The sequence below is a fragment of the Dromaius novaehollandiae genome, chromosome 25 (genome assembly GCF_036370855.1).
Source record: "Dromaius novaehollandiae isolate bDroNov1 chromosome 25, bDroNov1.hap1, whole genome shotgun sequence".
NCBI classification, from domain to species: Eukaryota; Metazoa; Chordata; class Aves; order Casuariiformes; family Dromaiidae; genus Dromaius; species Dromaius novaehollandiae.
In genome coordinates this window covers 4,693,064-4,719,920 of record NC_088122.1, presented here as the reverse complement: position 1 = coordinate 4,719,920, position 26,857 = coordinate 4,693,064, and the positions used below count along the sequence as shown (strand labels likewise).

The following is a 26,857-nucleotide window of genomic DNA, read 5'->3' as shown; positions in this document are numbered from 1 at the left end:
GTCGGGGGGGGGACAGAAATGGGGGTGCCAGAGGGATGGGGGCTGTCTGGGGAGGGGGCAAGGAGGGGGGTGTCCGGGAGATGGGGCCTGTCTGGGGGGCAGGATGGCACATGTCCTGGGGGGGGGGGCACGGCTGGGGGTGCCCAGGGGATGGAGGTGTCCGGGGGGGGCACGGCTGGGGGTGCCCAGGGGATGGGGGTGTCCGGGGGGGGCACGGCTGGGGGTGCCCAGGGGAGTGGGGCGCCCAGGGGGTGCAGGGCTGGGGGTGCCCAGGGGATGGGGGTGTCTGGGGGGGGCACGGCTGAGGGGTGCCCAGGAGATGGGGGTGTCCAGGGGATGGGGGTGCCCGGAGGATGGGGGTTACCCGGGGGGGGGCCCGCCTGGGGGTGCCCGGGGGAGGGGGGTGCCCGGGGGGGGGGCACGGCTGGGGATGCCCAGGGCATGGCGGTGCCCGGGGGATGCAGCCCTGGGGGAGCCCGGGGCGGGGGGGGGGGGGGGGGCAGAGACGGCGGTGTCCGGGGGGGCCCGGGGGGGGGGGCCGGGGCTGCGCTGCGTGACGCCCGGTGCAGGGGCGGGCGGCCGGGCCGGCGCTGCCCGCAGCTCCTCCCCGCGCTGCGGTAGCTCCGCACCGGGGCCGCGCCGCGCCCCCCCCCCCCCCCGCGCAGCGCCGGGCCGGGGGGGGGGGGCGGCCCCGCGCCTGCCGCCGCAGCCAGCCGGCAGCCCCGGGGGGGCCGCGCCGCAGCCCCCGCCACCTACCAGCAACCGCCATCCGGGGGCCGCCGCCGCTGCTCGCCGCGCTGCTGGGCGAGCGGGGCCGGGGGCCCGGGCCCTCCTCCCTCCCCTCCTCCTCCTCCTCCTCCTCCTCCTCCTCCTCCTCCTCTCCGCCCCCGCACCGGGGAGGCTTCCCCTCCGCAGCGCCGCCGGTGCCCTGGGCGAGGGGAGGAGGAAGAGGAGGAGGCTGCGCGGGCGAGGAAGGGGAGGAGGGCTGCGATGGGGCCGGGGCGCTGCGCGCTGCGAGGAGGAGCCGTGCCCGTCCGGCGCCGGGCGTTTTTGGGGGGGGGGGCGGGGGAGAGGTGAGCTGCTCTTTTCTATAGGCGCCGCGGGGGGAGCGCTGCCCCCACCTCCAGACATCCCGTTACAGAGACAGCGAGGGAATTTTTCCCTTTTTTTTTTTTTCGGCCTTCCAAAAATAATCATCCTCATAACCCCCCCCCCCGCCCCGCCGCGCATCCCCCCCCCCCCGCCCCCCCCGCGCAACCTCCGCTCCGCGCAGAAGAGCGCGCGTCCAGGTCGCGGCGCATGAGGCCGGGCCGGGAGCCGCCGCCGCCGCCGCCGCCGCCCGCGCTCCCGGCGCCCCGCGCCGCCCGGCGGCCCCGCCGCGCCGCCGCCTCCCCGAGCCGCCCCGGAACTCGCCGCCGGCGGCAGCCGGCCCGGCCCATGCCCCGGAGCGCGGAGCCCGGCGCGGCGCGGCCCCCGACGCGCTGAGGCCGCAGCATGGCCCCCGGGAGCCAGACGGAGCCGGAGAGAGGCTGAGCGCCCGCCGAGGACACTTTGCCGTTGTCGCTGCCTTTCGGGGGGGGGGGCTTCTGATCTTGTGATTTTTTTTTTTTGTCGGGGGCAACGTTTTTTCTTTTTTTTTTATTTTTTCCTCCTCCTTCGGCTCGGTGGAAAACACACGTTTTAGAACCAAATACCAAAAAAAACACCCTCTTTGCTTTGCTTTCCGCAGCAACTTGGAAGCCCGTTAATTGCACTTGGCTATGGTAGGTCCCATGACACTTTCGTTTTCTCTTCTACTTTCCTCCTCTCCCCCCCTTCCCCCGTGCGCGCCCCCCCCCCCCGAGCAAAAGTTGGCGGCGGGGGGCAGCGGCGCCGGTGCGGGCGGAGTGGCGGGGCGCTGCCGGGCGCGGAGTTTAATACGGTGCCGGCGGAGGGGGGAGCGGGGGCGGCGGGGGTGGGGAGGGGAAGGGGTGCCGGGGCGGCGGAGGGAAGTTGCCGCCGTCTCTCCTCCCCCTGCCCACCCCTTCCCCGCGGTATAAAGGGGGCGGAGGGCGGGAGCCGCCCGGCGGGGAGGTCGCGGCGCGGGGGGAGCCTCCGCAGCCCGGGGCGGGCGGGCGGGCGGCGGGGCTGCGTGGAGCTGAAAATGGCCGCTCGGAAAGGGGCGGGGAGGCCTGGCAGCCGCACCGACTTGAACTTGGAAGTGACGCCCAGGAGGGTCGCCAGCAAGTCCGCGGGGCCGCCCCCGGCCCCGGCAGCCGCTGCCCGCCCGCAGCGCCCGCCCCAGGGGCACCGCGCCTCCGCCGCCCCCCCCCGACACCCGAAATGCCGCTGGGGGGGGGGGCAAAAAAAAAATTTAAAAAAAAAGAAAATCCGCCCAGTGCCCGCAGTGCTCGGTTTTCCCGGCTTTGCTTCCTGCCAGGCCACGGGGGAATAACGCGGTGCCCGCGGGGCGGGGGGGGGGGGGGCGCGGGGGGGGGGCTGCCGCCCTCCCCGGGGCTCCGGCGCCGCTGCGAAAGTTTGCGGTGGGGAGCGGGGCCGCCGCAGCCGCCGCGCTCGGCCGAGAGGCTCCGCAGAGCCGCTGCTCCTCGCGGGAGAGGCAGGAGCGGGGCTGCCTGCGGCGGGGTTTTATGCGGGGGGGGGGGGGGGGGGGGAGAGAAAAAACCCCAACAAAACACTATATTCTCCTGTGGGAGAAAGCAAAAGTTGAGCGTGAAAATGAGCCGAGCAGGCGGAGGGGAGGCCGGGACGCCCGGCGTGCGGGCAGAGGGTACGTGAGGATATTTTCCCCGGCAGCAGCGCCGAGCGGTGAAAACCCTTTTTCTCATTTCGGGAGAGCGAGGCAGGGCTGGAGACGCAGCTCCGGCAGCCGCGGCACCGGCAGCAGCTCCCGGCCGGCCCCGCAGAGCCCGGCCGCCTGCGACGGGCAGCACTCCGTGCCCGCGTTTCGGGTCACTGCGGGGAGCGATTAAAAAAATATATATATCTCTATGCGTCTGAAGGGAGGTGAGAGTGGGGATAAATAAATCGCAAACCTCGAGAGCCTGCCCGCCGCCATCCTGCAGGGCTGAAACTCACTTTCACAATTAGGACCCGGGGATTCCCTTTGTTTTTCTGTACGTGGCTCGCTCCCGCTCTCGCTCTCTAATTAGGTTTTATTAAAGCCTCCAGAATTGGTTGTTGTTGTTGTTGTTTCTGTAGTGAGAACTTGCGGTTTGGAGTTTGCCGGGCGCAGGGCTCCGCTTTTTCTTTCTCTTTCTCGCTTTGTGCACTCGGGGGCTGAGGAAGGAGGCGAAGCGGCCGAGAGCCGAGCCGGCGCCGCCGGGACGCGGCCGGGTCGGGTCGGGCCCGGCGGGGCCGCTGCGGCCGGGCCGGGGCCGGGGGACGCGGCGCTGCGCCCGGGGAAACGCGGCTCCTCTGGGCGCGTCCCCCGCGGCACCGGGAAAGAGCGTAAAAATAATGATAATTAAAAAGGAAAAAAAGCAGGGGGAAAAAAACTAAAAAAGCGACTCGGTCCGCCGGAATTAGCGGGGTTTGGCGGCGGAGGGGCGGTGCGCGGCCGCGGGAGCCGAGCGCGCTCCGCGGGGACGGAGCCGCGGAGCCGCCCGCGGGTCTCGCCGGGGAGGCAGGGAGGGCAAAGCCGCTCGGCCGCCGGCCCCGCCGCCCGAAACACCCCCGCGAGCCGCCCCGGGAGGCTCCGGTGCCGGCGGAGCGGAGCGCGGCGCGGCGGAGTTGGCGGGCGGCGGGGCGCGGCGGGGCGCGAGCATCCCCGCACCGGGCACCCCGGGGCCGCCGGCGCCGGGACCCGCCGGTGGAGCGTCTCCCTGGGCTTGTGCCCAGAAGTTGCACATGAATCTGCAGTTTTTTTCTCCCCTTCCCCTCGCCGTATTGGCTCCGTTAAAAAAAAAATAATAATAAATCCCGGAGCTCGGCCAGCGCTACCCGCACGTCCCGGCACGGGCAGGGCCGCCCGGGCACCGGGGCAGCCGGGGGGCTATTAATAGCCCCATCGCGGGGGTCCTCGGCCGTGTCCTCCCCCCCCCCGCTCGCCCCGTGCCCCGCAGTGCCTCGGCCCTGCGAGCCAAAGGGGGTTCCTACATCTTTAAATGGGATGTAATATTTTGGGATGGGCTTTTTTCATAACGTCACTTCATTCCTCGCTCCTTTTTTTTTTTTTTCATTTTCTCATTCTTTCTTTCCTCCCTCTCTCCGGTGCCCGTGTCTCGGATGGAGCCGCTTCCCCTCTAACTTCCCCGCTCGCCCTCTCCCCCGCCGCCCCTGCCTCCAGGCTGGGCGCGGATCGCCCCCCCTCGCCCCCCCCGGCGAAAATGAGCCTTTCGCCGTTTTAAAACGCAAAAACCCCGCGCTTTATTTCGGGGGGGGGGGGAAAGCTTTTTGCCCCCCCCTTTTTTTTTTGCTTTTTTTTTTTTTTTTGGAAGTTGGACCCTTTTTATTTCCTCCTCGGCCCCCCCTCCCGCGGGGCCGCCCCCCCCTGCCCGGCCGCCTCCCCCCGGGCCCCGCAGAGCCGCGCCGGAGGAGAGAGAGAGCAAAAACGCCCGGACTGCTCCAGCCTCCGAAATGACTCAGTAACTTTTACGCCTCGAGTCTCAGCGCTGCGATTAGGCACTTTCCCAGCGCGGCTCGGGATGTATTCGTCTCCTCTCTGCCTGACCCAGGTAACCGCCGCGGCCCCCCGCTCCCCGCCGCCCTCGGCCCGCTCCCCCCGCTCCCGCCGCCGCTTCCCCCCGTGGGGCGACAGACTTTCGCTGCTGCGAGGCGAGAAAAAAGAAAAACAACCCCAAAAGCCAAAAAAGACCCAGCGAAAGGGCGGGCTGGGGCCGCTGCAGGGCTCCCCGGACCCCCCCTTGCTCCCCCCCCACCTTTTGGGGGTGGTTTAATTTCTTTTTGGGGGGGTGTCGCTGGCGCTTTGGGGGTTTTTCTGCCTCCGCTTTCACTTGGGGCTGTCGGGGCCGGGGGGGGGGAAGGTTGCGTTGTGGTTTTTATTTTTTGGCTGCGCCCGGAGGTGGGTGGTGCGGGGAAGCCGCCCGGTTCGGGGCCGGGGGGCCGCGGCGGCGGGGGGGCTCCGTGGCGGCGGGGGGGCTCCTCCGCGCTGGCCGCGCCGCCTCTCGCCGAGCGTGAAACTTTTTCCTTCCCTCCCCAGCGCGGCCGCACATGTTGGCGGGGCGCAAGGAAAGGGGGGGGGCACACGCGTTTTCTTCGAAATCCGCCAAGTTTGGGACAATTTGCAAGCCGCCCGGCTGCGCGGTGCCCCGCGCGCAGGCCGCGGTGGCGGCGGGGGGGGCGTTCGGGCCGTGCCCACCCTGGGGTGCCGCGCTGGCAGCGGGCGAGGCGTGAGCCCGGCCCCCCCGCCGCAGACGCCTTGGGGGCTGGCGGGGGGATCGACGCCAGCGGCGCGCGTGGGGACACCCGTGTCGCTCCGGGTGCCGCCGCCTCGGGGACGTGGCCGGTGTCGCCGTGCGGGGCGGCGCGGGGGCGAGGGGCTCCCCGACGTGTCCCCCGCGGCGGCGGCGGGCAGGCCAGGCCGGGGCGTTTGCAGCTGCGGCTCTGCCTTTGCTCTGTCCTTATTGATCGCTGATATTTATTTAATTATTGAGCAGGCCGCCGGCCCCCGGCCTCGTAACCTCTTCCCTGCTGGCGGCTGCCGAGCGCCGCGCGGGGTCCGGCCTCGGGGTCCTGCTGCGGGTGGGCGCTACCCGCCCCAGCTGCGGGGTCCCGCTGCGATTCGGGGCGCCGTCCCTCCTCGCCGATCTCATCCCTGGGCCTAGGCCTAGGCGGGCGCGGGAATCCGGCGCGGGAATCCAGCTGTGCCGTGGGGAGAGCCCCGGGGACGAGCTGCCCGGCGGGCAGGGGGGTGGCGGGTCCCCGCGGTGGCCCCGGGGCTCGGCCGGCGGCGGTGGCACCTGCCTCGTGCGGCGGCAGCGCCAGGCTCCGGCCTCGTGTGCCGCTCTGCCCGGGACGGGCGCCGCGGGCGCAGGCTGGGCCGGCCGAGGCCTCAGCGCCTCGCGTCCTCCCGCGAAGGAGGGGGCCGAGGCGGCTTGCGGGGGGCTCACGGCCGCAGCCCCACGGCTGGATGGGGCGAGCGCCCAGCTGCTGCCCCCAAAGCCACCGGCCGAGCCGGGGCGTCACGGGCCCCGTGTGGAGCCCTGCGGCACCCAGGCATCCCGCGACTGCACGGGGCTGCCCGCGGCCGGGGTGGGCACGGGGGTGGGCACGGGGTGGGCACGGGCGGACAGCGCTGGGGCTGTGCCAGGGACCCTGGGGAAGGTGCTCCCAGTCGTGTGCTTGACTTTGCAGCACCTCAGAGTTTTCTTTTTCAAGTGTAACACCTCGATTTTTCTTTTCTTTTCTTTTCTTTTCTTTTCTTTTCTTTTCTTTTCTTTTCTTTTCTTTTCTTTTCTTTTCTTTTCTTTTCTTTTCTTTTCTTTTCTTTTCTTTTCTTTTCTTTTCTTTTCTTTTCTTTTCTTTTCTTTTCTTTTCTTTTCTTTTCTTTTCTTTTCTCTCTTCCCCCAACCCAAGTCGGTGCTTCCTGGGGGACCCCATACCTCAGCGTCGTTCCCGGCCCCCCCTCCCACCGGTCCCCGAGCTGAGCCGGGTTTGCAGAGGCCAGGTTTGCCAGCTCACAGCGCTGGTCCGGTGCGGGGAGCCATGTGCTCGCTGGCTCCGGCAGGCAGGAGCGGTTCTGTTCACAAAACCATGCTGTTCCCAGCGCTTCGCCCGGAGCATGGAGGGAGCGGGTTTTTCCTACCCGGATCCGACCCTCGGCCCCGCCACCCGTCGCTGCAGTCGCCCCGCGAAGGCTCCAGCTTGCCCTTGCGTCGCCTCCGCTCGCATCCAGCCCGGCTCGGATGGGATCGGATGGGAACCGCCGCCCCGACCCTGCCGCGGCAGAGCGCTCCCGCGAGCCAAGCCATTCCCGTCCCACACCCGCTCGGCAGGGAGACTCACCCGGGCTCGGGAGCCGCGCGGATGGTGATGTGGATACATTGGAACGTGTGTGGGACCCGCCCTGCGCCGGCTTCGCCGCGCTCCCGCCGCAGCGCCGCTGCCCCCCGGCCCCGCCGGCACTGCCGCCCGCCGCGGCCCCGGCGCGGGGTCACTGTGCTCGGCTCGGCGGTCTCTGCCGGCCCGGGGACTTCCTCCCCCTCCCCCAGCTCACCTCCGTCCCCTCCCGGGGACCGCGCAGGAAGCCGGGACGGAGCTGCCCAGATTAGCAGGGAAGCGGGACCGGCGTCTCGGCCAAGGGCCGCGTGCGTGTGGCTGTGCGCGAGGCCGCCGGGCCCCTTCCCGGGCGCCTCCGGCTGTGCGGTGGCACAGGCCCCCCCGGACACCACGGCACTGTGCACCCGCCCTCCGTGCACCCCGTGCCTGGATGGTGGCGGTGCCATCGCCGAGGAGGTGACCGTGCTGCTGGTGGTCCCGGCCAAGGCGTAACGTTCATTGCAGGTTCCTGCAGCTGCAGGAATTCGGGAATCTTCCCGGGTGTTGGGCACCTGCCCCGGCCCGCGCAGCTGTCCGTGCCGGAGAGCTGGAGGTTTTCGGGCCGGCCGGGATGCTCCCGCTGCTTTTCTGCAGCACGGTGCAAGCGCTCGGCCGGACAAGGCGCCAGCCCGGCTCTGCTCCCCGTGGGGCTCCGCGGAGCCGGGCAGAGCCCCGATGCCCCCCCCGAGGTGGGCCGGCCGCGGCCCCCGCTCCCAGGCCCAGCGCCACGTTGCACGCGGGTGCATCCGTCGAGGCTGGTGCGGCGGGGCGGCGCCGGGCCTGCGATGCCGGGTGGAGAATCCGGGCACAAACCGCCGTCCGCGCTGCAATGCCGGGGCTGGATCCTTGGCGGCTGCTGGGGCTGGACCAGACGGCCAAGCCCGGCCTGGCAGAAAGCTCGGCGGCGGGGTCACCCGCGCCGGGGGCGGCTCTGGGGCAGAGGGGCTGGCGTCGAGGCCCCAGGATGGGCAGAGGAAGGCAGGCTTGGCCGGCTGGGAAATTTTTCGGGATGGACCAGGGCTGTGAGAGGTGTCGTGGCCGCGTGGCCAGTGGCTCCCTTGGTGCGACGGCATCGCTTCGCCTGCCTCCGTCTCCCGCTCCGTCCCCGGCTCTCCGGGCGAGGGGGGACGCCGGGGCGGCCGGCGGCAGCTCGCCCCTCCGCCAGCAGCTGCAACGAGCCGAATCCCAGCCGGGAGCTCGGATCGGGTGCCAAAGCCTAGGAGTAACTCGCCGGGACCCGCGGGGGGAGAGAGGGAAGGTTGCAACACACTTTCAATTCTCCCATCTGCGGAGCATTGTTTGGGAAAAACAATGAGGCCGTTCTTTAAGCGCAACCTTCGGGAGATCCTCGCTTTCCCTGCGAGGCTCCGGCACGCCGTGCGCCCGCCCCGGCCGGCTGGGCCCCGCCGCTCTCCGCCGGCAGCGGCACCCAGGAGCTCGCCTCTTCTGCCTGCTCTAATTTTAAATCCTCGGCCGGTAAAAATAGATCTTTTTTTTTAAGTGCGATTTATGAACCCGGATACGAGCAGGACGGGAGCCCGCGGGGAGCCGGAGGCCCAGGGCCGAGGTGGGGGAAGGCTGCGGGCACCGAGGGGGTGCAGCGCGGAGGCGAGCGTGCAGGCCGGCAGCGGGCAGGATGAGACCCTCGCTGCACGCCGAAACTCTTTACGGTCCCGGGATTGAGGGACGCCATTAGGGGAGAAATGATGGGCTGGATGGCCGGGTTGCACCAGCCTCCGCGGCATCACCTTGCACTCGAGTGGGGCATCGCGCCTGCAATTGCCGGCCCTCCTTCGCCCCACCGAAACACCCGTCAGTTGTTCACGCCCGTTGGTGGATCTGGCTTTCGCCTTCTCGGTCGATTTATTTGCACCTTTTCTCTGTGCTCGGCAGTGCAAACGCGCTTGGCCCGAGCAGGGCCCGGTTCTCGCGGGCTGCCGGGAGCAGCGAGCGAAGCCGAAGCTGGCGTGGGGTTGCTTGCACACGTGCAACTGCTTTCGCAGGGAGCCGCTCCGGGGAGACAAAGCGAACGCTGGGCCCGGGTTCCCTGCGAGCGCGTCTCGAAGCGAGTGGGGAATCGCTTGGGTTTGTTGCCTTTTCCCCAGGCCGGGGAAGGATGCTGGGAGCTGTAGTCTGGAGCCTTTCCGCTGGCCCTATTTTGCCCTCCCGGCCCGCGGATTGCAGTGGCGAGGCTGCGGCACGGCGGCGTGAAAAGCTCTTGCTTTCGCGGCTCGGCGAAAGCAGCGGTGTTTGCAGAGCGCCGGGAAAGGGCTGAAAAGCCTCGGCCGTGCTCGAGGCACCGCAGCCCGGCAGCAGCCTGGGTTTAGGGCTGTTGCCGATCGTGGTGGCTTTACCCGTGCAAATGTAGGCCGGGCATATAGGAGTTGTTTGTCTCCATAGCTGCCGTGTGCGGAAGGGGTTTTACCCGGGATCGCGCTCAGCCTGTGCCCCGTGCACGGGAGCGCCGGCGCGTTGCCAGCAGTGAATTCGGGGCTTTGTTCGAGGCTCCCCGGCCCCGTCGGCACGGCCGCGCTCCCACCGCCGGCTCCCAGCGCTCGCCGGAGACCTGCTTGGCTTCAGAGTGGCGCGGGGAGACGGGCGCCCACAGGGACGGGCTCTCCTGGGTTTTCCCTATGGCTGGAGGAGCCGGAATGGCACAAAGCTGCGTTTGTTACCGATCCCTTTCTTTCGTCCTACCTTGAGGACTGGAGAGCCGGGCATGCGAAAGGCTTTGGAAAGGCCTCAGCCTGGGGCTTTTCCAGCAAAGCGGAGCCAGCAGCCTCTCTCGCTGCAACGCGTTGACCCTGGCTGCCTGCGGCCTCCTTTCCAGCTTGGATAGACATTGCACCGTGACCGTGATAATATTGGGAGACCCAGTGTAAATCCTGGTCTCCCGGGGCGCTGCCTGGGTTTTGCATCCGCGCAGAAAGGGGGGACGGTGTCCTCCCCCGCTACGGGCGGTGGCCCAAAGGGACAAGCGCGGGGTCTGGAGGGGCAGGGCTGGTGTCGGAGCGGCTTTGGGCCGCCCTGGGCACATCGCAGCCCAACTGGGGCCCATTTCGCCCCGTGCCTCTTCCCTGCCACCGTGGCCGCTGTGTCCGGGCCCGAGCGACCCCCCGGCAGGGGACGAGGACGGTGGTGGCATGGTCGGGGGAGCGTCGCCAGGCTCCGTTGCTGGAGAGGGGGAAGGAGAGGAGGGGGGAAGGCAAAATCTCTCTGCGCCAGGCTGGCTGGCTGCCTGCCGCCCCCGTCCATGCTGCCTCTCTTCCTGTGCGGGGATGGATGTGCCAGCACGCCCGAGCGGCGCTGAGCATCGCCGCGAGGGGCTGCGCGCTGGCGGCGGGGCGGCAGCCAGCTGGGGGGGGGCCTGTCCCCCAAAGCCCCCCCCGTCCACGGGTGCCAGGTCCCCGGGGCCGAGCGGGCGGTGGGGATCTCTCCCGCAGCGCCTGGGAGCTGTGGATCCCAGCGTCCAGGGTGCCTTCGGGTACCAGAGCATCTTTGGAGGCTCTGGAGACAGCAGGGCCTCGATGCAGCATCCCTGCCCAGCCTGGCAGGGATGCGGGCATCGCGCTGTGGGCATCCCGTCGCGGGGCATCCCGCCACGGGCATCCCGCCGCGGGTCCCGGGCGCTGGGCACGGCGGGGACGTTCACAAGTCGGGCCCCGCACCCAGCGGCTGGCAGCGGCCCGGGCGCGCTGCTCTCCATCCATCATGTCGGCCCCGGGCAGGCATCCCCTGCGTCCGCGCCGCGCTGTGCCAGCTTGGCCGGCACCCAGCGCCGGCACCGGCCAAGCCCAGGCTCTTCCCAAGTCCTGGAGAGGAGCTGGGAAGGGATCCCAGGGCCCAGGTGTGGCGACGATCCCGCGCTGGGGGGACCCGCGGGCCAGGCGGTGCCAAGGATTGATTTATCGGTTAGCTCGCCGCCGCTTTAAAAGCGCATTAATCCTCCCTTCACCAGCCAGCAGCCATCTATAATCAGCGTTTTGGGCAAAATCCCCAGGCCCGGGCTTTGGGCAGGCTCCCGCCGGGCATTCCCCTCCAGGCTGCCCGTATCCAGGCCAAGATTTCGGGAGAGGCCGGGCAGCGCCGTCGGGCAGCACCGCCTGGCACGGGCAGCCTGGGAGCGGGCACCGCTGACCCCTCTGCGCCGGGGCTGCTTCAGCCCCCGGGAGTTTGCTGGGGTCTGGGGCCAGGTGGAGCTGCTGCTGCTGCTTTTTTTTTTTTTTTAACTGGGTTTTTATCTCGTTTTTTAATAGGCTTTTACTCTCCTTGCAAAGGGCCCCTGCATTCCCCTCCCAGGCGAGCGGTATTTGCCCGGCTTTTGTCCAAAAAAAACCCCCAACGTGTTTCTGATCACGAAAAACCCAAGAAATATTTGCGCTTGCAAAGCGGGGCCGGGGGGGGGGAAGAGAGAAACGCTGATTTTCCAAGCGAGACGTTTCCCCTCTCCCCTAGCCCAGCTGAAACGGGAGGCGCCGCTTTCCCGCTGCCGGTGCCGGGACGGGCGATGCCGCGGTGCGGAGCCTGCGCCGGGGCGGCCGCCATGGGCCCCCGCTTCGCCGGCGGTTCCCACCTTGCGGCAGGAGGATGGAGAGCGGCGGGGACCTGCCGGCGCTCCCCCGGGAGCCGCGATCACGCCGCTCGCTGCAGAGCTGCCCCGTCCCGCGGTGCCTGGGCCGGAGCCGGGAGCTGCCGTTTCCTCCCCCCCGCCGCGGTCCCCTGGCTCCTGCCCTGCCATTCGGGAAAGTGAGACAGCAAGAAACGTAACGCGACCCGCGCCGCGCCGCGCTGCAAAAATCTCCTTTAGTAACCTGTGCGCCAGGCCGGGCGAGCGCCGCGGCGTGCATACAAATGAGGCAGCGCCGGCAAAAAGTGCCGAGTAAAGGGTTTTCCATGGAAATGGCATCGCGGGAGGAGGAGAGGGAGCGCGGCTGCGGCTGGGCGCGGGCACGGTGCGGCGAGCGGGCCGGCCGGCCGCGTGCGACCTGCGGGTGCCGGGGCGCTGCCGGCACCGGGGAGCAATGCTGCGGGGACCGCTGTGCGGGGGGCCGAGCCACTCCGCTCGGGCCGAGCCGCCGGCATGCTGAAGGCAGCCGCTCCTCTTCCTCTCCGAAACGCCGGGCTTTGATCAGCGGCTCGCGCGGGAGGGAGACGGGCCTGTGCGAGCAGAGCCCCTGGCTGCGCGCCACCCCACCTTCCCGCTCTGCTCCCCCGAGAGTTTGTTAAACAAATTTCTCTAATTGCACAAGCCGAGGAGTTTGTTGTAGAAAAAGCCAGGGAAATTCCCCTGTTCTCGGCCCCCCCTTCCCTGGCCCTGCAGCAGCAGACGCGTTGCAGGCGGCGAGCGCGTTCCCCCCGCCGGCGCTGCGGGAGCCTCCGGCCCCTCCGTGCCCGCGGCGGGGCAGCGGCGGCCGAGGTCCCCGGCACCGTGGGAGCAGCGCGGCCGCCCCGTCCCCTGCCCCGTCCCTCTGCGCCTGCTCCCTGCATCTTTTCGTGGAGCCCCCGTGCAAGCGGCCTTTGAAATCAAAACCTGTCGGCGCAGGCAGTGGGCGTCCGGAGGGATAAAAGCCTCGGGCGTGCGATGGTTTAATCGCTTTCCCAGGTCTGGGCCGCCGGTGCCTGCCGTAGCGGGAAGGGAGCTGCCGGGCCGAGCTGAGCTCATCGCTATAGATAGCCGTGCGGCAGCGCCGTGCGCGTGCGGAGAACGGGGCAGGATTCGCCTCCGGCCGCGGAAAGCCGCGATGGGAGACGCGTGCAGCCTGCCTGGGTCCGCGGTGCATAGGGTGGTCTGAAACGTTAGCGCGGGCTTGGGGCACGTCACCCGCCGGAGCCACCGCTGACGCCCTGGCTGGCGTGGTGGTGCTCTGCGGGGGGTTTTGCACCTTTTGCATGGATAGGTGCAAATCTCGGTTCTTTCCCGCGATGAAACCTGTTGATACCGGTGGGAAAAGCAGTGTAATGTCCACCGTGATGGCTGATGTGCTGTGGGGCAGCCCAGGGCGCCCGGCTGCGGCACCGCAGCAAAGCTCAAGCCCCCGTTGTCAGCATTTCCCGGCGTTTTCCCCCTGAGCGGGTTCCCGCGGGGCGGCAGGTTCCCGCGGGGCTCGGGGTGCTTCGTGGCGCAGACCCCGGGTCCAGGCTGCCCTGGGACCGACTGCAGCGCCCCGGGGGCGGCTTTCGCTTTTGCTTCCTGCCGGGTTTCGTTTCCGAGCCGTTCTCGAGTGAAAGCGGTGCCCGGCCACAGGGGCCTGCGGGGGGGATCCCCGCTGCTGGGACCCCCCGGGGGGCAGCTCGTCTCCCTGTGCCGGAGTCTCCCGTGGGAAGCATCGGGGCCTGCTGCGGTCAGCGCTGCGGGGATCCAGCGGGGCCAACGCTCTCAGCCGAAGCTTCTCGGAGGCTCCTGCGAGGTTTCGGGCCGCGCTGGCTTCGCAGGTGCAAGAGGGCATCTCGCCTGGCCAGCACCCTTGGGTGCAGGGACCCCCTGGGGTGCAGAGATGCCCCAAGGCAGCCTCCTGCTGCAAAGCTGGGACTGTACGGCCCCTCTCATGGCCCTTTTGCAGCTCAGCTCCATCACATGGGCATGTGCCCCGCTTGGGAGCAAGGTGCTCGGGCACCTAAATCGCTTGGGTGCCCCTTGTGGGTCCTTGGGTGCAGGAGGGGCGCCGGGGCTCGGGCACCCGCGGGGCCCCGGCGTAACGGAGCGCCGGGCCGGTTTCGCAAAGCCTCGTTGCTGAGGGCTCTAAAAATAGAGTCATACTGGGATCTTAATGGGACTTTGTGGGAAACCTGGAAACATTTTCTCATCCCGGTAAATGAGTCCAGATGCATTAGCGATGACTGCATCGCATCCTGAGGTACCGCCAGAGGAAACCAGGACACGCTTGCGAGCCGCCTCGCCTCGCCGCGGTCAGGTGGTGCGGGAGGGGACTCGTTTGGCGGCCAAGCCGCGTCCTCGCTCCGTGCGGCTGGGGGCAGCGGGACGGCGGAGCGGCCCCCCGGGCTGCCGGGAGGAGCCGGAGGGGGGTTTTGAGGAGGCAAAAGGCCGCGACCGCCCCCCCCGCCATGGGACGCCCCTGCGTAGGCGTGTTTGCATGCCGCCACGGGCACGTGGGTGCTCATGCCGCCGCGCGCTCGATGCTCCCCACGCCGCGACCCTGCTACGCCGGGGCTTTCCGGAGCCGTGCCGTCGGCGCTGCCGAGCATCCCTGCAGCACCGTTATCCTCCGTCCCGGCGCGGTGGCGAGCGGCCCCGTCTCCCCGCCGAGCGTCCTCGGGCTGTCGGCAGCAGCATCCCCCAGTGCTGCGGGTCCGGCCCACTCCGGCGCTTTGCCTGCGGTGCTGAGCTGGAGCCGAGCTCGCTGCAGCAGCCCTGGGCTGGCGAGGGGTCTAGTCGGGCCGAGCTGCAACGCCATGAGCCGGCCGGCCGAGTGGAGCCGGCGGAAAGCAGCCGCACGCGGGGTTTCCTTCCGCTCCCCTTCCTTCCCGGGCAGTGTCGCCGAGCGGCCGGGGGCCTGGCCTGGCACTGCTGGCCCCGCCGCGCGGACCTCGGCCTCCCTCTTGCTCCATGAGATGGTTCCCGGCCGCCGGGCTGGGCCACGGGCCAGGCTGGGCAGGTAGCCCAGGGCCGGTGGCTCGCGGGCCCCACGTCACGGGGCGGTCGGCAGCGCTGGGGCTGCAGTGGGGCAGTGTCCCACGGCGGTGTCCTGGGAGGCAGGGCGGCGCGGGACTGGCCCTGCCCCGGGCCTCGGTTTACCTCCGGCTGTGGGAAAGTGGCACTCGGCGGCGCTTGCAGCAAAGCAGAAAGTTGAATTTGGGGGGCTTTGGGCTCGGGGTGGTGCCTGGTGGCTTGGGGGACGCGAAGTGCAGCCATGGGCTGGCTCCGGGGCCGTTCGAGGCCAGGAGCCGGATCCAGCCCCGACCTGGCCCGGCTCAAGCACCCGCTGCCCCAGCTCGGAGGCCGGAGCGGCGGGTGCTTCCCGAGGCCGCCGGGCTCCTCGCACCCCGGCAGCTCCCTGGGCCGAGGCTGGGGGCCATGTGCCGGCGCGGCGGGGAGGGGGACCCCGCGAGCCAGCGAGCATCGCGTCCCCGGCGGGCGCCGCTGGTGACCGGAGAGGAACCCTCCGCGCCGAACAGACTCCCTTTGTTCGGGGCCGCGCGCGCCCGGGCCGCCCGGGCCTCCGCTGCCGGCATTTGGGCCGCCGCCAAAACCCTCCCGAAATACGACCCGGCCCGGCTCAGCCTTTGAGCCGCCCGGGCAGGCTGGGGAAAGCCGAAAGCCGGGGCAGAGCTCCCCGCCGCGCTCGCGCTGGGCGCTGCGGTGTTGGTGGCCGCCGGCGAGGGGTGGGCGGCAGCGGGATGCCGGGGATGCGGGACGGGACCGCGCTGCACGGGAGGGTGGCATCGTCGCCGAACCCGCCGCCCCGTGCCTCAGTTTCCCCGTCTCTAGGCAGGGCAGAGGGCGGCCGTGGGATGCTGAGGGTTGAGTTAGCTGAAAGCAGCTCCCAAATCGCCTTGTGCGGGGCCAGGGCGGGGGGGCTGAACTCTTCACCTCCCACCGCAGGGCCCGGCGGCAGTGGTGGTGGCGGTGGTGGTGGCGGTGGCGGTGGCCCGGGCCAGCCAATCGTCCCGCGAGGTCACCCGCTCCTCCACGAAAGGCCTGGGTTATTTTTAAACTGTGACTTGCTCAAAGCCTCCGGGCCCTGGATTTGCAGCGCCGTAAACACGGCGAGCGAGCCTGGCCGGCGGCATGGGGCCGCGGGGGGTGGTCGTGCCGGCAGCAGTGCGGGGCCGGGGGGCAGTTTTGGGGCGGGGGGGTCTCTTTGGGCCTCAGGGGGCTGTGCCCCTGGGCCGGGATTTGTGCATCCCCCCCCCCGGCACCCCCTGGATGGGGTGCAGCAAGTGGCTCCTGCGGTCCCATCTGATGGGTGACGGCTTCCCATCACAGGGTCCAGAGATGGGTCCCCGTCACCCTCTGGTTCCCCCCCCCAGCAGACCCCCCCGGCAGGGCATTGGGGTGCATCTTTGCACCCCCGTATGTGCCGTAGCGTAGGTAGTGGAGGAATTAATCCCCTCGGAAAGGCCAGGATGGAGCAAGCAGGGCTAAAAATATGCCGTGAGGGAAATAAAAGCTCCTGCGTCAGGGGCTGAGCCAGGCTCTGAGCCCCAGGCTCGAGCTTGGGGGCGGCCCCAGCCCCCCCGGGTCCCGCGGGGACGGGGTGCTCGGCGGCCGGGCCTTGGCATCTCCCCTCTGCGAGCGCCACCGGCCTCTGCCACGGTGCTGCCGCGGCTCCCGTCGTGCCGTGGGGCCTCTCCGTGCCTCAGTTTCCCTGCATGGGGCAGGACCGTGGCGGTGCAAATCCCCCGCCTTGGGGTGAGCGACGCCCCAGGGGCCGCGGGGGTCCCCTCGCCGTGTGGCCGCGGCACCAGGGACAGGGGCCGCGGGGGGAGCGGGCCGGCCCAGGGCCCCCGGCGCTGACGCAGGGCCGGGCGGAGGAGCTGGCAGCGCTGGGACCTGCTGGCGAAACTGTTTTTTTTCCAGTTCCATAAAACGTTTCCCTTCCTCGAAGCCCCGGGGGTGGGGGGGGGTTCGGCCGGGAAGCCACGTGGCCCCAGCTCCGCCGGCCATGGGGGGCCTCACGGGCCTGGGGGGCCCCGGGCCCAGGCGTCCCCAGCCCTGCCCCACCGCCTCGGCACCCTGCTCCCCTCTTCCAGGAGGGTCCGGGGGGGGCTGAAGGCAGGCTGCCCTGGAGCATCCGCGGAGCCCAGAGTCAGGGTGATGGGCGCAGGGCTGGGGCACAGCATGGCGTTGTCGCTGGGCAGGATGATGCCACGTCCATGTGCATCCCCATGGCCAAGGGCCTCCTGGCCACCCTCCCGCCCCGGCCGGCGGAGCCGAGGGGCAGCTCGGACCCCCGGGACCGGTCGCCCCCCACTCTCACCCCCCGCCGGCTGCTGGCGGCGGCTGCCTCGCTGCGGCGCTGCCTCCCCGGGGAGGGCCGGGCGCGCTGGCGCGGGCCCAGGCAGCGCTGGCACCTGAGCCCCCGGCTGCGCTCGGAGCTGCTTTGCTTCCTGCTCTTTTCCAAAGCGACTGGCAAGTTCCCTGCCTGCCGCGGCCTCCCGCGACCCGGGGACGCGGCCTCGGCGAGCTCCCCGGGCTTCTGCGCGCCGCCCGCGCCGTCAGCGCCTTCCCGCCCCGGCGGGCACGTGCAGGCAGGCGGGCACCCGCCCGGCCTCGTGGGCTCCCGGGAGCCCGGCGAAGCATCCCCCCGCGCCCGGCACGGCTGCGGGATCCGCAGGGCAGGGATGCGCGAGCAGGGGGCTTGCAAAGGCGGTCGTCGGCCTCGGCAGGGTTTTTTGGGGTGCCGGTGCGTAGGCGGTGAGGGGTGCACGGTCCGGCGGGGGATGGCGGCGGGGTTTTGCAAGCGCGAGGCCAGGCCGTTCCTCACCCCGGCGTCTGCCATCTCGGAGGCCGGCGGGAGCGCGGCTGCGACAGCCTGTTCTGCCCCGGAGGCAGCTCTGGCGCGGGGTTGTGTGTGCGCGGAGGACGCCAGCACAGCCCGGCCCGGCCCCGGCTGCTTTCCCGGCGGCTTCACCCGCTGCCACGCTCCCTCCTGCTGCACCGTGCACCGAGGTGCTGCGGGTGCTGGCCCCAGGGTGGCACCCGGGACCCCGCACTGGGGCTGTTAGCTCTGGCGATACCCTGCCAAAGGACATGGCCGCTGCCCGCTGCCCTGCCGTGGGCACGGAGGTGCCACCCGCTCTGCCCGGCACCGCCTCGCTCCGTGTCCCCGGCTGCTGCCCGGGGCGGGATTCGAACCTGCGGCGCTGGGCTGGCCGGTCCGAGCCTGGCCGCCAGGCCCAGGCACTGCATCCCAGCATGCCCAGTTTGCTCTTCCCAGTATAGCCCAAGCGGCTGCCCCCCCTCCCGGGCTCCCGCAGCAGGCAGGCGAGGGAGGCGGCGAGGGCGCATCCGTGCCGCAATCCATCATTTCCCTGCCGGCTCGCGCCGAGCCCTCCTCGGCGAACACTTTCGGCCTTTGTCTCTCCGCCGTGTTTGTTTTCGAAGGCCCTTTTGTTTGGCGTTCAGCAGCGCCGCGGCGTGACCTCCTGCGCGGGAGGCAGGACAGGACGCCCGGGTCCTCTTGCCACGGGCCCGCCGTGCCTCGGTTTCCCTCTGCCCCGCGTGCTGGTGCCGCTCGCCTGCGCCGGGCCATGCCGGGAGGCCTCGCTGCTCCCTGCAGAGCGGGCGGCGAAGCCCGGCCACGCCGTGCCGGAGAGCAGCAGAAATTATGAATAAGCTCTTGTTAATAAATACTTTATGATGAATCCAAATAGATTTCCTCCTCTGGAGCAATTATTGTAAAATGGGCTCTAATATGTTGCAAGGACGGCCCCGAGAAAGGTTGGGTGGATTTCAGGGACTAAGTGCCTTCCTCCAATATCCTCTAATGAGCGCTTTCAAATCATTTGCATCTGTCTCTGCAACAGGTCTCATTACCAGGTTAACTTATTACCAAGAGCCGTTTCTGCGAACGGTTAATAAGCGGCTACCGGCGGATTTGCACATGCAAGTGGGAGCTGGGCGAGAGCGTTCAGCGCGCGCCCCTTGGCCGAAGGGGCCCCGCGTGTGTCGGGGAGGGGAAACTGAGGCACCGAGGCGGTGCCGGCGGCAGGGCCGAGCCGGGCATCCCGGCTCCTGCGCCTTGCTCCAGTCACTGCTCCCCACTGCCTCGCTTTTGTTCTCCGGGATTTACGCCGAAGTGAAATCAGGCTCCGGATTAGGCCGGGCTGGGCAGAGCCGCGTGGATTAACCCCCTCGTTGGGATCCTGGCTGGATTATACCCCTCCGACTCGGCTGCCGCCTCCGGCTGCTTGAGCAAAAGGGCCTTGGATTCGGGAAAATTCAGCCCCGAACAGCGCCGGGGGCTTTTGGGGGGCAAGCATCCCTCCGGGCCGTGGCAGCTCGTCTCGCCCGCCGCGCCGAGGGCTCCTCGGGCTGCCGGGGAGGGACGCGGGGCCGGGGAGGGCAGGCGCGGCACCGAGCGCCCAACTTGCCAGCCCCTGCCCGGGCTCGTCCGGCCCCGGGGATCGGGAGCTGGCAGCAGCCGAGGCCGGCGGAGCCGGCAGCATTTTTGAGGTGTGTGGTTGGCTGGCGGAGAGGCTGAGCATCCTTTAATAAAATAAAGCCTGTGTGGTCCCCACGGGGGCCGAGGTGCCGCTCGCTCGCCCCGCGCCTCCCCGCGCGCAGCGGGAACGGCCCCTCGCTGCCCCCGGCGCCGAGCGATGCCGGCGGGGAGCGAAACCCGCCGCCGAAGCCACCGCGCCCCCCCCCCCCCTTTCCTCCCCTCCCCGTTAAAACTGCGCGGGAATTTCCGGAGGAAACGTTTCTTTTCGCTGGAAAATTGGGGCCGTCGCGCCCGGCCCGAGGTGTTTGGACGAGGCGCTCACGCGAGCGAGCCGCGGCGGCGGGACGGCACGTTCTGCTCGCAGCGCCAAGCCGCCGGGCGCCGCCGCCTCTCGCCCGCCCCGGCAGATCCCGCTCGCCGCTGCTTTCCCGGGGCGGAAAGCAACACCCGGCCCACGCGCGGCCCTCCAAAATCCCTCCATGGCGAAAGCTCGGGAATAACAACCCCCCCCCGGGGTGCCTGGATGCGGGAGCGGGGGCGCGAGGGGGCCCGGGCTGTAGCCCCCGCCGGCGGCGGCTCCTCCCCGCTCGCGGGGCCGGCGAGCCCGGGCTGGAAGGGGCCCAAGAGCGAGCTCTGCCGCCAGATTCCCGGCCGGAAATGCCCCGAGAGCAGCCTTTGCTGCGGTCTTGCAGCATGTCTCTGCTTCCCAGCCCGGCAGAAACGCGGTGGCGCAAAGGAAAAACAACGCGAGAGAAAGTTAACCAGAGCTTTGCCGGCTCGCCGGAGAGCGAGGCCGAAAAAAGGGGGCCCTCGCGTCCCCCCCTGCCCGCCCGCCGCCCTGGGAGGGTGCAGCCCGCTTTCAGGCTGGGGCATTTGGGAGCAGGGCTGGGCCTGGGGCTGGAGCAGAGGGCCCAGGCGTCCTGGCTCTCCAGCGGCGCCCTCGGTCCTTCCCGTCGCCCCGCGCGGTTCCTTCTTCGCTTGCATGGCTGGGGGCTGCTGTTGCTCGCGCGTGCAGCGCCTTGCACTGCGGCGGCACCGTGACCACGGCAGGCACCGTGGGGGTGAGCTGGTGACGGTGGCTTTTCTTGATGGGGCAAAGCTCGATGACCCCAACCGGTGACACCCGCGACGGGGACACCCAGGCACGGCCGGGTCCCTGCAGCCAGCTCCGGGGGTCTCGGGCTGCTCTGTGCCTGCCGGCTCATGGCACGGCAGGAAGGGACCAGTGGGGACATGGAGGACGGGGACAGTCCCCAGCCCTGAGCCAGCGTCCCTCCGCCGGCTTCAGGGACGCAGAGCTCCCAGGCGGCTGGGGCACGCCACGCTCGAGGCCACTCCGTCACCCTCCGTCCCCCGGGCAGGCAACCAGCCCGCGGGCGCCTTTAGCCGAGGCAAAGCTGCAGCACCGTCTGTCTGCCCTGGCCTGGCCTGGCCCCGCTAAAGCGGATTAACGCCGGGGGGCATCTCCGCGTGGGATAAGCCGGGCGGGAGGGAAAGTTGTCGAGTGGCTGATCGGATTGCGGGAGCTGCCCGGCTTTTGGGTCAGCTCCGATGCTGCCTTAATCCCGGCACGGGGGCAAAGGAGGGGGCTGACGCCCCGAGGCAGCTGGGGGGGCTGCAAGGGCTGGCGTGGTGGTGGAGGCCAGGTTTAGCCACAGCATCTTCCTTTTGCAGCATTTTGGGGGGGGGGGTCCGAGCTGTGGGTCCGGCCAGCCCTGCTGCAGCAGGGTGATGCAAAGCAAGCAGCCGCTCGGAGCCCCCCCAAACCAGCCGCTGCCCTAGAGCGTGGGCCCGCAGGAGGGCACGGAGCATCCCTGGCCCTCGGCAGCGGCCCCGAGCCGCTGGGCCGGAGGGACATAAGCGCAGGGCGGCAAAAAGCCGGGTCCCCCCGCCCGCGCCAGGCCTGGCAGCAAGGGATGCTCCGCGGCGAGGGCGAGCGGGACCCAAAGGTGCTGCCAGCCCATCTCCCCAGCGCAGGGCTCACTGGGCCCTCGCGCTCACCCGGAGGTGCCGGGGGTCCCCACGGCTGTGGCAGCGCCCTGGGGACGTGGCAGGCCGGCAGGGACGAGGACGATGGGGCTGCGCCCCTCACCTCAGCCTCTGGCCAGCCCCGGCCCTGGCCGCCTGGGGAGGGTGTCGGGGACGGGATATGGCAGCAATTTGTAGGCTTCGTCTGAATAACCGGCCACCAAGGAAGATCAGCCGCCCACCGCCCCGGCCAAGTATTGTTTTTGGAACTCGCTGCTTCTTTTTTCAGCTCCTGTCTTACTTTTCTTTGACCTTCTTCCCTGATTTAAGACACATGCCCAGCCCTTGCCCAGCTGCACTGAATTAGCGGCTCTTGCCGGGGAGGGAACCGGGCCCCGTGGCCGTGCGGGGCTGCAGACGCCCCAGGAGCAGCCGGCAGGGACGGGTCCCCGGGCAGGGATGGATCCGCATGGTTGAGATGGCTCTTCCAGCGGGATGAGTCCCTGGGAAGAGGATGGGTCCCTGTGGCCAGGATGAGTCCCCACAGTTGAGAGGGGTCTCTCGGCAAGGATGGGGCTGTGCGGCGGGGGGGACCGGGCAGGGGTGCGAGGGGGTGCCCCTCGGCAGTGTGGCTCGGGCGATGCTGCTTTTCGGAGGTGCTGCCGGGGTCGGTGGGGGGAAGAGGCGGCTCGTCGGCCCCGGGGCTGGCAGGGTCCATGCCGGGGGTCTGCGCTGGCCGTTAGCGGGGTCCGTGCCGGGGGAGCTGCTCCGGGGCTTGCTCGGGTCCATGCTGTGGGGCCGATTTGGGATTAGGAGCTCCGTGCGGGGCAGATCCGTGTGGGAGGCCGGTTCGAGGGTCACCGTCCGATCCGGCCAGGGTCACTTGGGGACAGAGAGCAGCATTGCCTGCCCCGGGGTCAGCTGCTGTCGCCGCTCGTCCGCTTGCTCCATCTATCTGGCCAAACCCGCCTGGATCCGTCCCCGCCGGGGTCCTGCCCACGGCCGCCCCTGAGCAGCCCCGGACTCCTGGGTCCCTCGGCGGTGGCAGTGGGAGGCTTCGCGGGCGGCTCAAGCGCCCAGCTGGGCTCGGTGCTGCTCCGCATCGTTGCCCCGTAGCGAAAAACCCCGCGGGCCCAATCCTGCTTCCTCCCCAGCCACGTGCGGGGGCTCGCTCGGCTCTTGCCCTTGGCAAAGCAGTCGGGAAACGGGGGGAAAGCAAGAAAAAAAAGGGGGGAAAAATGCAAAGCAACCGCCTTGGCATGGTTAGAGGAGGCCGAGCCATGGGGGAGCGGCGGGATGGGGAAGGGGCCACGTTGACACCCTCCGTCTCGGAGCGAAACCGCCCCGCGAAGAAAAACAATCCCCGGGCAAAAGTGCTGCTCCGCGCAGTTCTCGTGTTTTCCTTGCCCGCCGCGAGGCCGGATTCCTTCCCCCGCTCGCTTTACGCCAAGGCTCTCGCGGCCAAATTCGCGCCGGAGCAGGGCGAAAGGGGCCGGGAAGGGGCAGGACGGCCGGAGCGGGAGCGGGAGTCCGCGCGCGGTGGTGCCGGCGGGGCCGTGGGTTGCCGGTGCGGCGGTGCCGACCGGGGCGCGCGTCTCGGGGAGCGCGGCAGCGGCCGGGCCGCGCTGGCGCCCGGGCTGTTTTCCCGCTGCAAGCCCAATTATCCTTAATCGGAGCCACATTCGGAGCAAGCAGCGAGCCCGGAGTTTCAGGGAGGTCTGGCACAGAGGCCCGCTGGTGCTCGGGTTTCTCCGCTCCAGATCGGCTGCGATTTTGGCCTCCCCTCGCGCTCTCGCAAAGGCGGCCGGGAACCTGGCGGGGCTGTTTTGCTGGCGGCAGACGGCCCCGCGACGCCGAGCCCCTCGCCCGGCCCGGGGAGGCCGAACACCTATTCATCTCCCTCCTCCCCGGGCGCTTTTGCATCCTCCCCCCCAGGACTTTCCGGACGGGGAGAATCGGATGCGGGAAGGCTCGGAGGCCGGGGGGAGATGGAGGCGCTTTCCTTGTTTTCTTTCTGGGATGGCCGCGTTGGGAAACGCCAGCCAAATGGAAAAAGACAGTCAGAGCACGCGTTGCTCCGCGGGCCGGGAGCCAGCAGCGGGGCCGGCCGGGCTCAGGGCGAGCGCGGGGAGCTTCCCGGGTCCGCGGGGAGCGGGTCGCCCCGGCGGACGCTCGGCACCTGGCGCGGCCGCGGGGAGCCGTCGGCCCGGGTTTCCATGCCTGTCGGGAACGGATCCCGGCGCGTGTGGGTGGGAAGGGGAGCGGGTTAGGTTCCTGCAGACACAGCACGCGTTACGTAAGCGCCTTCCCCTCCGCAGCCCGCTGAGCTCCATTACACCCGAGCCATCCCGGGCAGTTTATTGGCCTGGGAGAATCGCAGCCGGCGGGATTTATGGGCCGGCGCTGCGAAGGCTCTTCCCCGCCGCGCCGCCGGCCGGGAGGATGGGCAGGAGAGGGGGGGGGCCCCCGCGTTGCGCCAAGGCGGCAGGCCAAGGGGGCCGGGCACGGGGGTCCCGCTGCCCAGCGGGCCGCCGGCGCTGGGGAAACTGGGCCGGAGCCCAGTAGGGCAAGGCGCGAGCGCGGTGAGGTCCCCCGCGGCCCGGCCCGCCTGGGGGACAACCCAGGTGTCCCCGTGCCAGCTCCCCAGCTGCGAGCGCTGGGCCAGCCCCCGGCGGGGGGGGGGTTCGGGAGTGGGCCCAGGCATCCTGCCCGCCTCTCCCGGGTTGGGGGGGAACCGTGGGGCCGTGCCGTGCCGCCGGTGGGTGACGGCCTGTCCCTGTGCTCCCCGCAGGATGAGTTCCACCCGTTCATCGAAGCACTGCTCCCCCATGTCCGGGCCTTCGCCTACACCTGGTTCAACCTGCAGGCCCGCAAGCGCAAGTACTTCAAGAAGCACGAGAAGAGGATGACGAAGGACGAGGAGAGGGCGGTGAAGGACGAGCTGCTGAGCGAGAAGCCCGAAGTCAAGCAGAAATGGGCCTCGCGCCTCCTGGCCAAGCTGCGCAAGGACATCCGGCCCGAGTGCCGCGAGGACTTCGTGCTCTCCATCACGGGCAAGAAGCCCTCGTGCTGCGTCCTCTCCAACCCCGACCAGAAGGGCAAGATGCGCCGCATCGACTGCCTGCGGCAGGCGGACAAGGTGTGGCGGCTCGACCTCGTCATGGTCATCCTCTTCAAAGGGATCCCGCTGGAGAGCACGGACGGCGAGCGCCTGGTCAAGTCGGGCCAGTGCACCAACCCCATCCTCTGCGTCCAGCCCCACCATATCAGCGTCTCCGTCAAGGAGCTCGATCTCTACCTGGCCTACTTCGTCCGCGAGAGAGGTAGGCGCTGCGCGCCCGGCCGGGGCTCGGGGACGGGGACGGGGACGGGATCGCTCCCCGCCGGGGCTGGTTTTGCAGCCAGGAGCAGCCTCTCGGCTGCTTCGGACCTTTCCAAGAGGCGCCCAATGCACCAGCCGAGGGTGGGTGCCACCACCCTGCCGCTGCCGCAGGGCACTGCCAGCCCCTTGCAGCACCGGCAGCAAGGAGCGGCGCTTGCTGGAGCAGTGATCCTGCCCATCACGCTGCCCGTGGCCTTACTGGGGAAACAGGGCTGGTTCGCCAGGGTGAGGACAGGGAGACCGACCTGCTCCCAAAACCTCTGTCCCCAAAGGGGGAAGCTGAGGCACGGCGGGCAACGGCGCCGGCGGCTCCCGGGGCACTGGCTGCGCCGGGAATAGATCCCTAAGCCGCGGTCCTCGTCGTCGGCTCATGCCACTTCCCCGCGTGTCGGGCAGGTGAAGCTCACAGCAGCTCGGGTCAGGGCTTATTTCATCTGGCAGGTTTAGCATCGCTGGCTGCTAACGTGCCGGCACGCGTCGCCCCGACAGCTCGCCGGCCGCTCCACGGGGCCGCGCATGTGCAGCGCGCCAGGGAAAGGACGTTTTCTGGCTGGAGCGCCCGAGTGTCGCGAGGGATTTGTCGGGCCAATAAAAGGTCTCGCGTTATCTTGCCCGCTGGCTCCCGCTGCGCCGACCTGGGCGTGAGCTGCTCGCCGGGGTCCGAGCCGAGGAGCGGGGATGCCTGGAGCAGGGATGCCCGGGGCAGGAGGGAGGCGGTGCGTGGCCGCCGGCCGGCGGGGATTGCTTTTGCCCATGGGGCAGTTTGCAGGGGGCAGTTTGCAGCTTGGGGTCTCCTCGGGGGTTTCCCACGGTGGCAACTGCCCCCGGCCCTGGGGCTGCAGCAGCGATGCCCTGCCTGGATCCACCTCCCCGGAGCGGGGAGGGAGCGGGGGAGCCCGGCCGCCTCCTCTGCCCGGCGCTCCCGGCGCTGGCCGCAGCCCAAGGACAGATAATGACACCGAGGGGGGCACTCCGGTGGCCGTCATCCCAGCAAAGGGGATGGACGGAGCCGTAAATCACGGCGGGCAGGCGGCCGGCCACGGCTCTGCCCCTGCCGCTGGGGGAGCGGATGCACCGCGCGTCGCCCCAGGGAGCTGCTGTGGCCCCGGGGGCTCCCCGCGGCCCTGTCACTGGCCACCCCCCCCCCGGGACTGTCCCGGCCCCTCGCGAGCTCTGGGAAGGGCAGGTCACAACCTCCGCGGTTGCCTGGTTATTAGGTAGCGGGTACCAGCTCGGAGGGCATCACCCCCCCTGGTGATGCCCATCCAGGGGGGCAGCTCAGCCCCCCATTCTGCCCGGCGCTGTGCACACGGCAGGGCTTGCTGCCGCCGTTCGGGGAATTGCTCCCCAAAACGTATAGAATTGCTCCCCAAAACGCGCGGCCGGGCTCTGCCCACGCCTCAGCGGCCTCTCCTTGGCAGCCTCCGGCCTGGGAACAGCCCTTGGCGCCGTGCCCGCCGCTGTGCCGGCTCCCGCCGCGGGGCCGCGCGGGCCGGGCTGGGGACGCCGGCGGTGGCACGCGGCGCCGGGGCTGCGGCGTGCGGGGGGAGGCCGCCGGGAACGTGTAACATAGCGAGAGAGGGAGAGAAAGCGGGGAGGGAGACGGGGAAGGGCCCGGGAGGAGCCGAGGAGGGATGCCCGGGCGCAGGCGGGCACGCGGGCTCCATGCCTGACCCTAGCGTAACTCGGGCATCGCCTTGGCGAGCCGCGACGTGCCAACGCGGCCCTTGCCTGCACGTCCCATCACGCGCATGCGTGTCCCCGCGGCCTCCACGGGCCGGGCTGGGGCTGAGCCACGCAGGCACCTGAGTGACGTGTGCCCGCGGGAGCGATGGGGATGGCGGGTGCCCCGCGCCGGGCTGGCTCGGGGTGGGGGCATGGGCACCCCGGGCAGCATGGGGTACGGCATGCGGGGGTGGTAGTGGGGTGCCCAGTGCTGGGCTTAACTGGGGCACTGGGTGCCACGCTGGGGATGTGCTGTGCTGGCGGGGATGGGGTGCCCTGGCCTGGGGGCACCCGCATCCTTGGAGGGGGAGCCGGGATGGGGATGCTGTGATGGCTGGGACGGGGATGCTGTGTTGGGGATGCCCGCGATGGCCGGGACAAGGGACCCCATGCTAGGTCCTGGCAGGTGCCCCCGACCACGCCGGTGGGTGTCCCCGGCCGGCGAACACCCCCTCTCGCTGCCGCCGCCTCCGACCTTGACCCCAGCGTCTGGGTCCCCAGCAGCCGGGAGTCACCTGACCGCCTAATTGGGAACACGGCGGCTGTAAATACTCTCCGATAAGGCCTGGCAGCCTCTCACTTTCCCTGTTAAGGTCGCTCCGCGCCCCGGTTAAGGGGGAACGGCCCCAGCCACCCACCCGCTGCCTCGGCGGGGAAACTG

At 70.1% G+C, this 26,857-nt stretch overlaps 1 protein-coding gene across 8 annotated transcripts in view; it reads left to right on the top strand.

Annotated features, from left to right (window-relative positions):
* The first annotated feature begins 1,412 nt into the window (after positions 1-1,412).
* NFIC (nuclear factor I C) overlaps positions 1,413-26,857 on the top strand; it is a 59,259-nt gene continuing 33,814 nt past the window's right edge. For 6 of the 8 annotated variants that reach the window (XM_064497638.1, XM_064497637.1, XM_064497636.1 and 3 more), the window contains exons 1-2: positions 4,162-4,673; positions 23,881-24,412. In XM_064497638.1, coding sequence (XP_064353708.1) covers positions 4,644-4,673; positions 23,881-24,412 — 562 coding nt within the window. In that variant the 5' untranslated portion in view covers positions 4,162-4,643. Of the gene's footprint in view, positions 1,764-2,695; positions 2,768-4,161; positions 4,674-23,880; positions 24,413-26,857 lie in introns of those variants that run through there. The other 2 variants (XM_064497633.1, XM_064497635.1) reach the window with 2 other exon arrangements.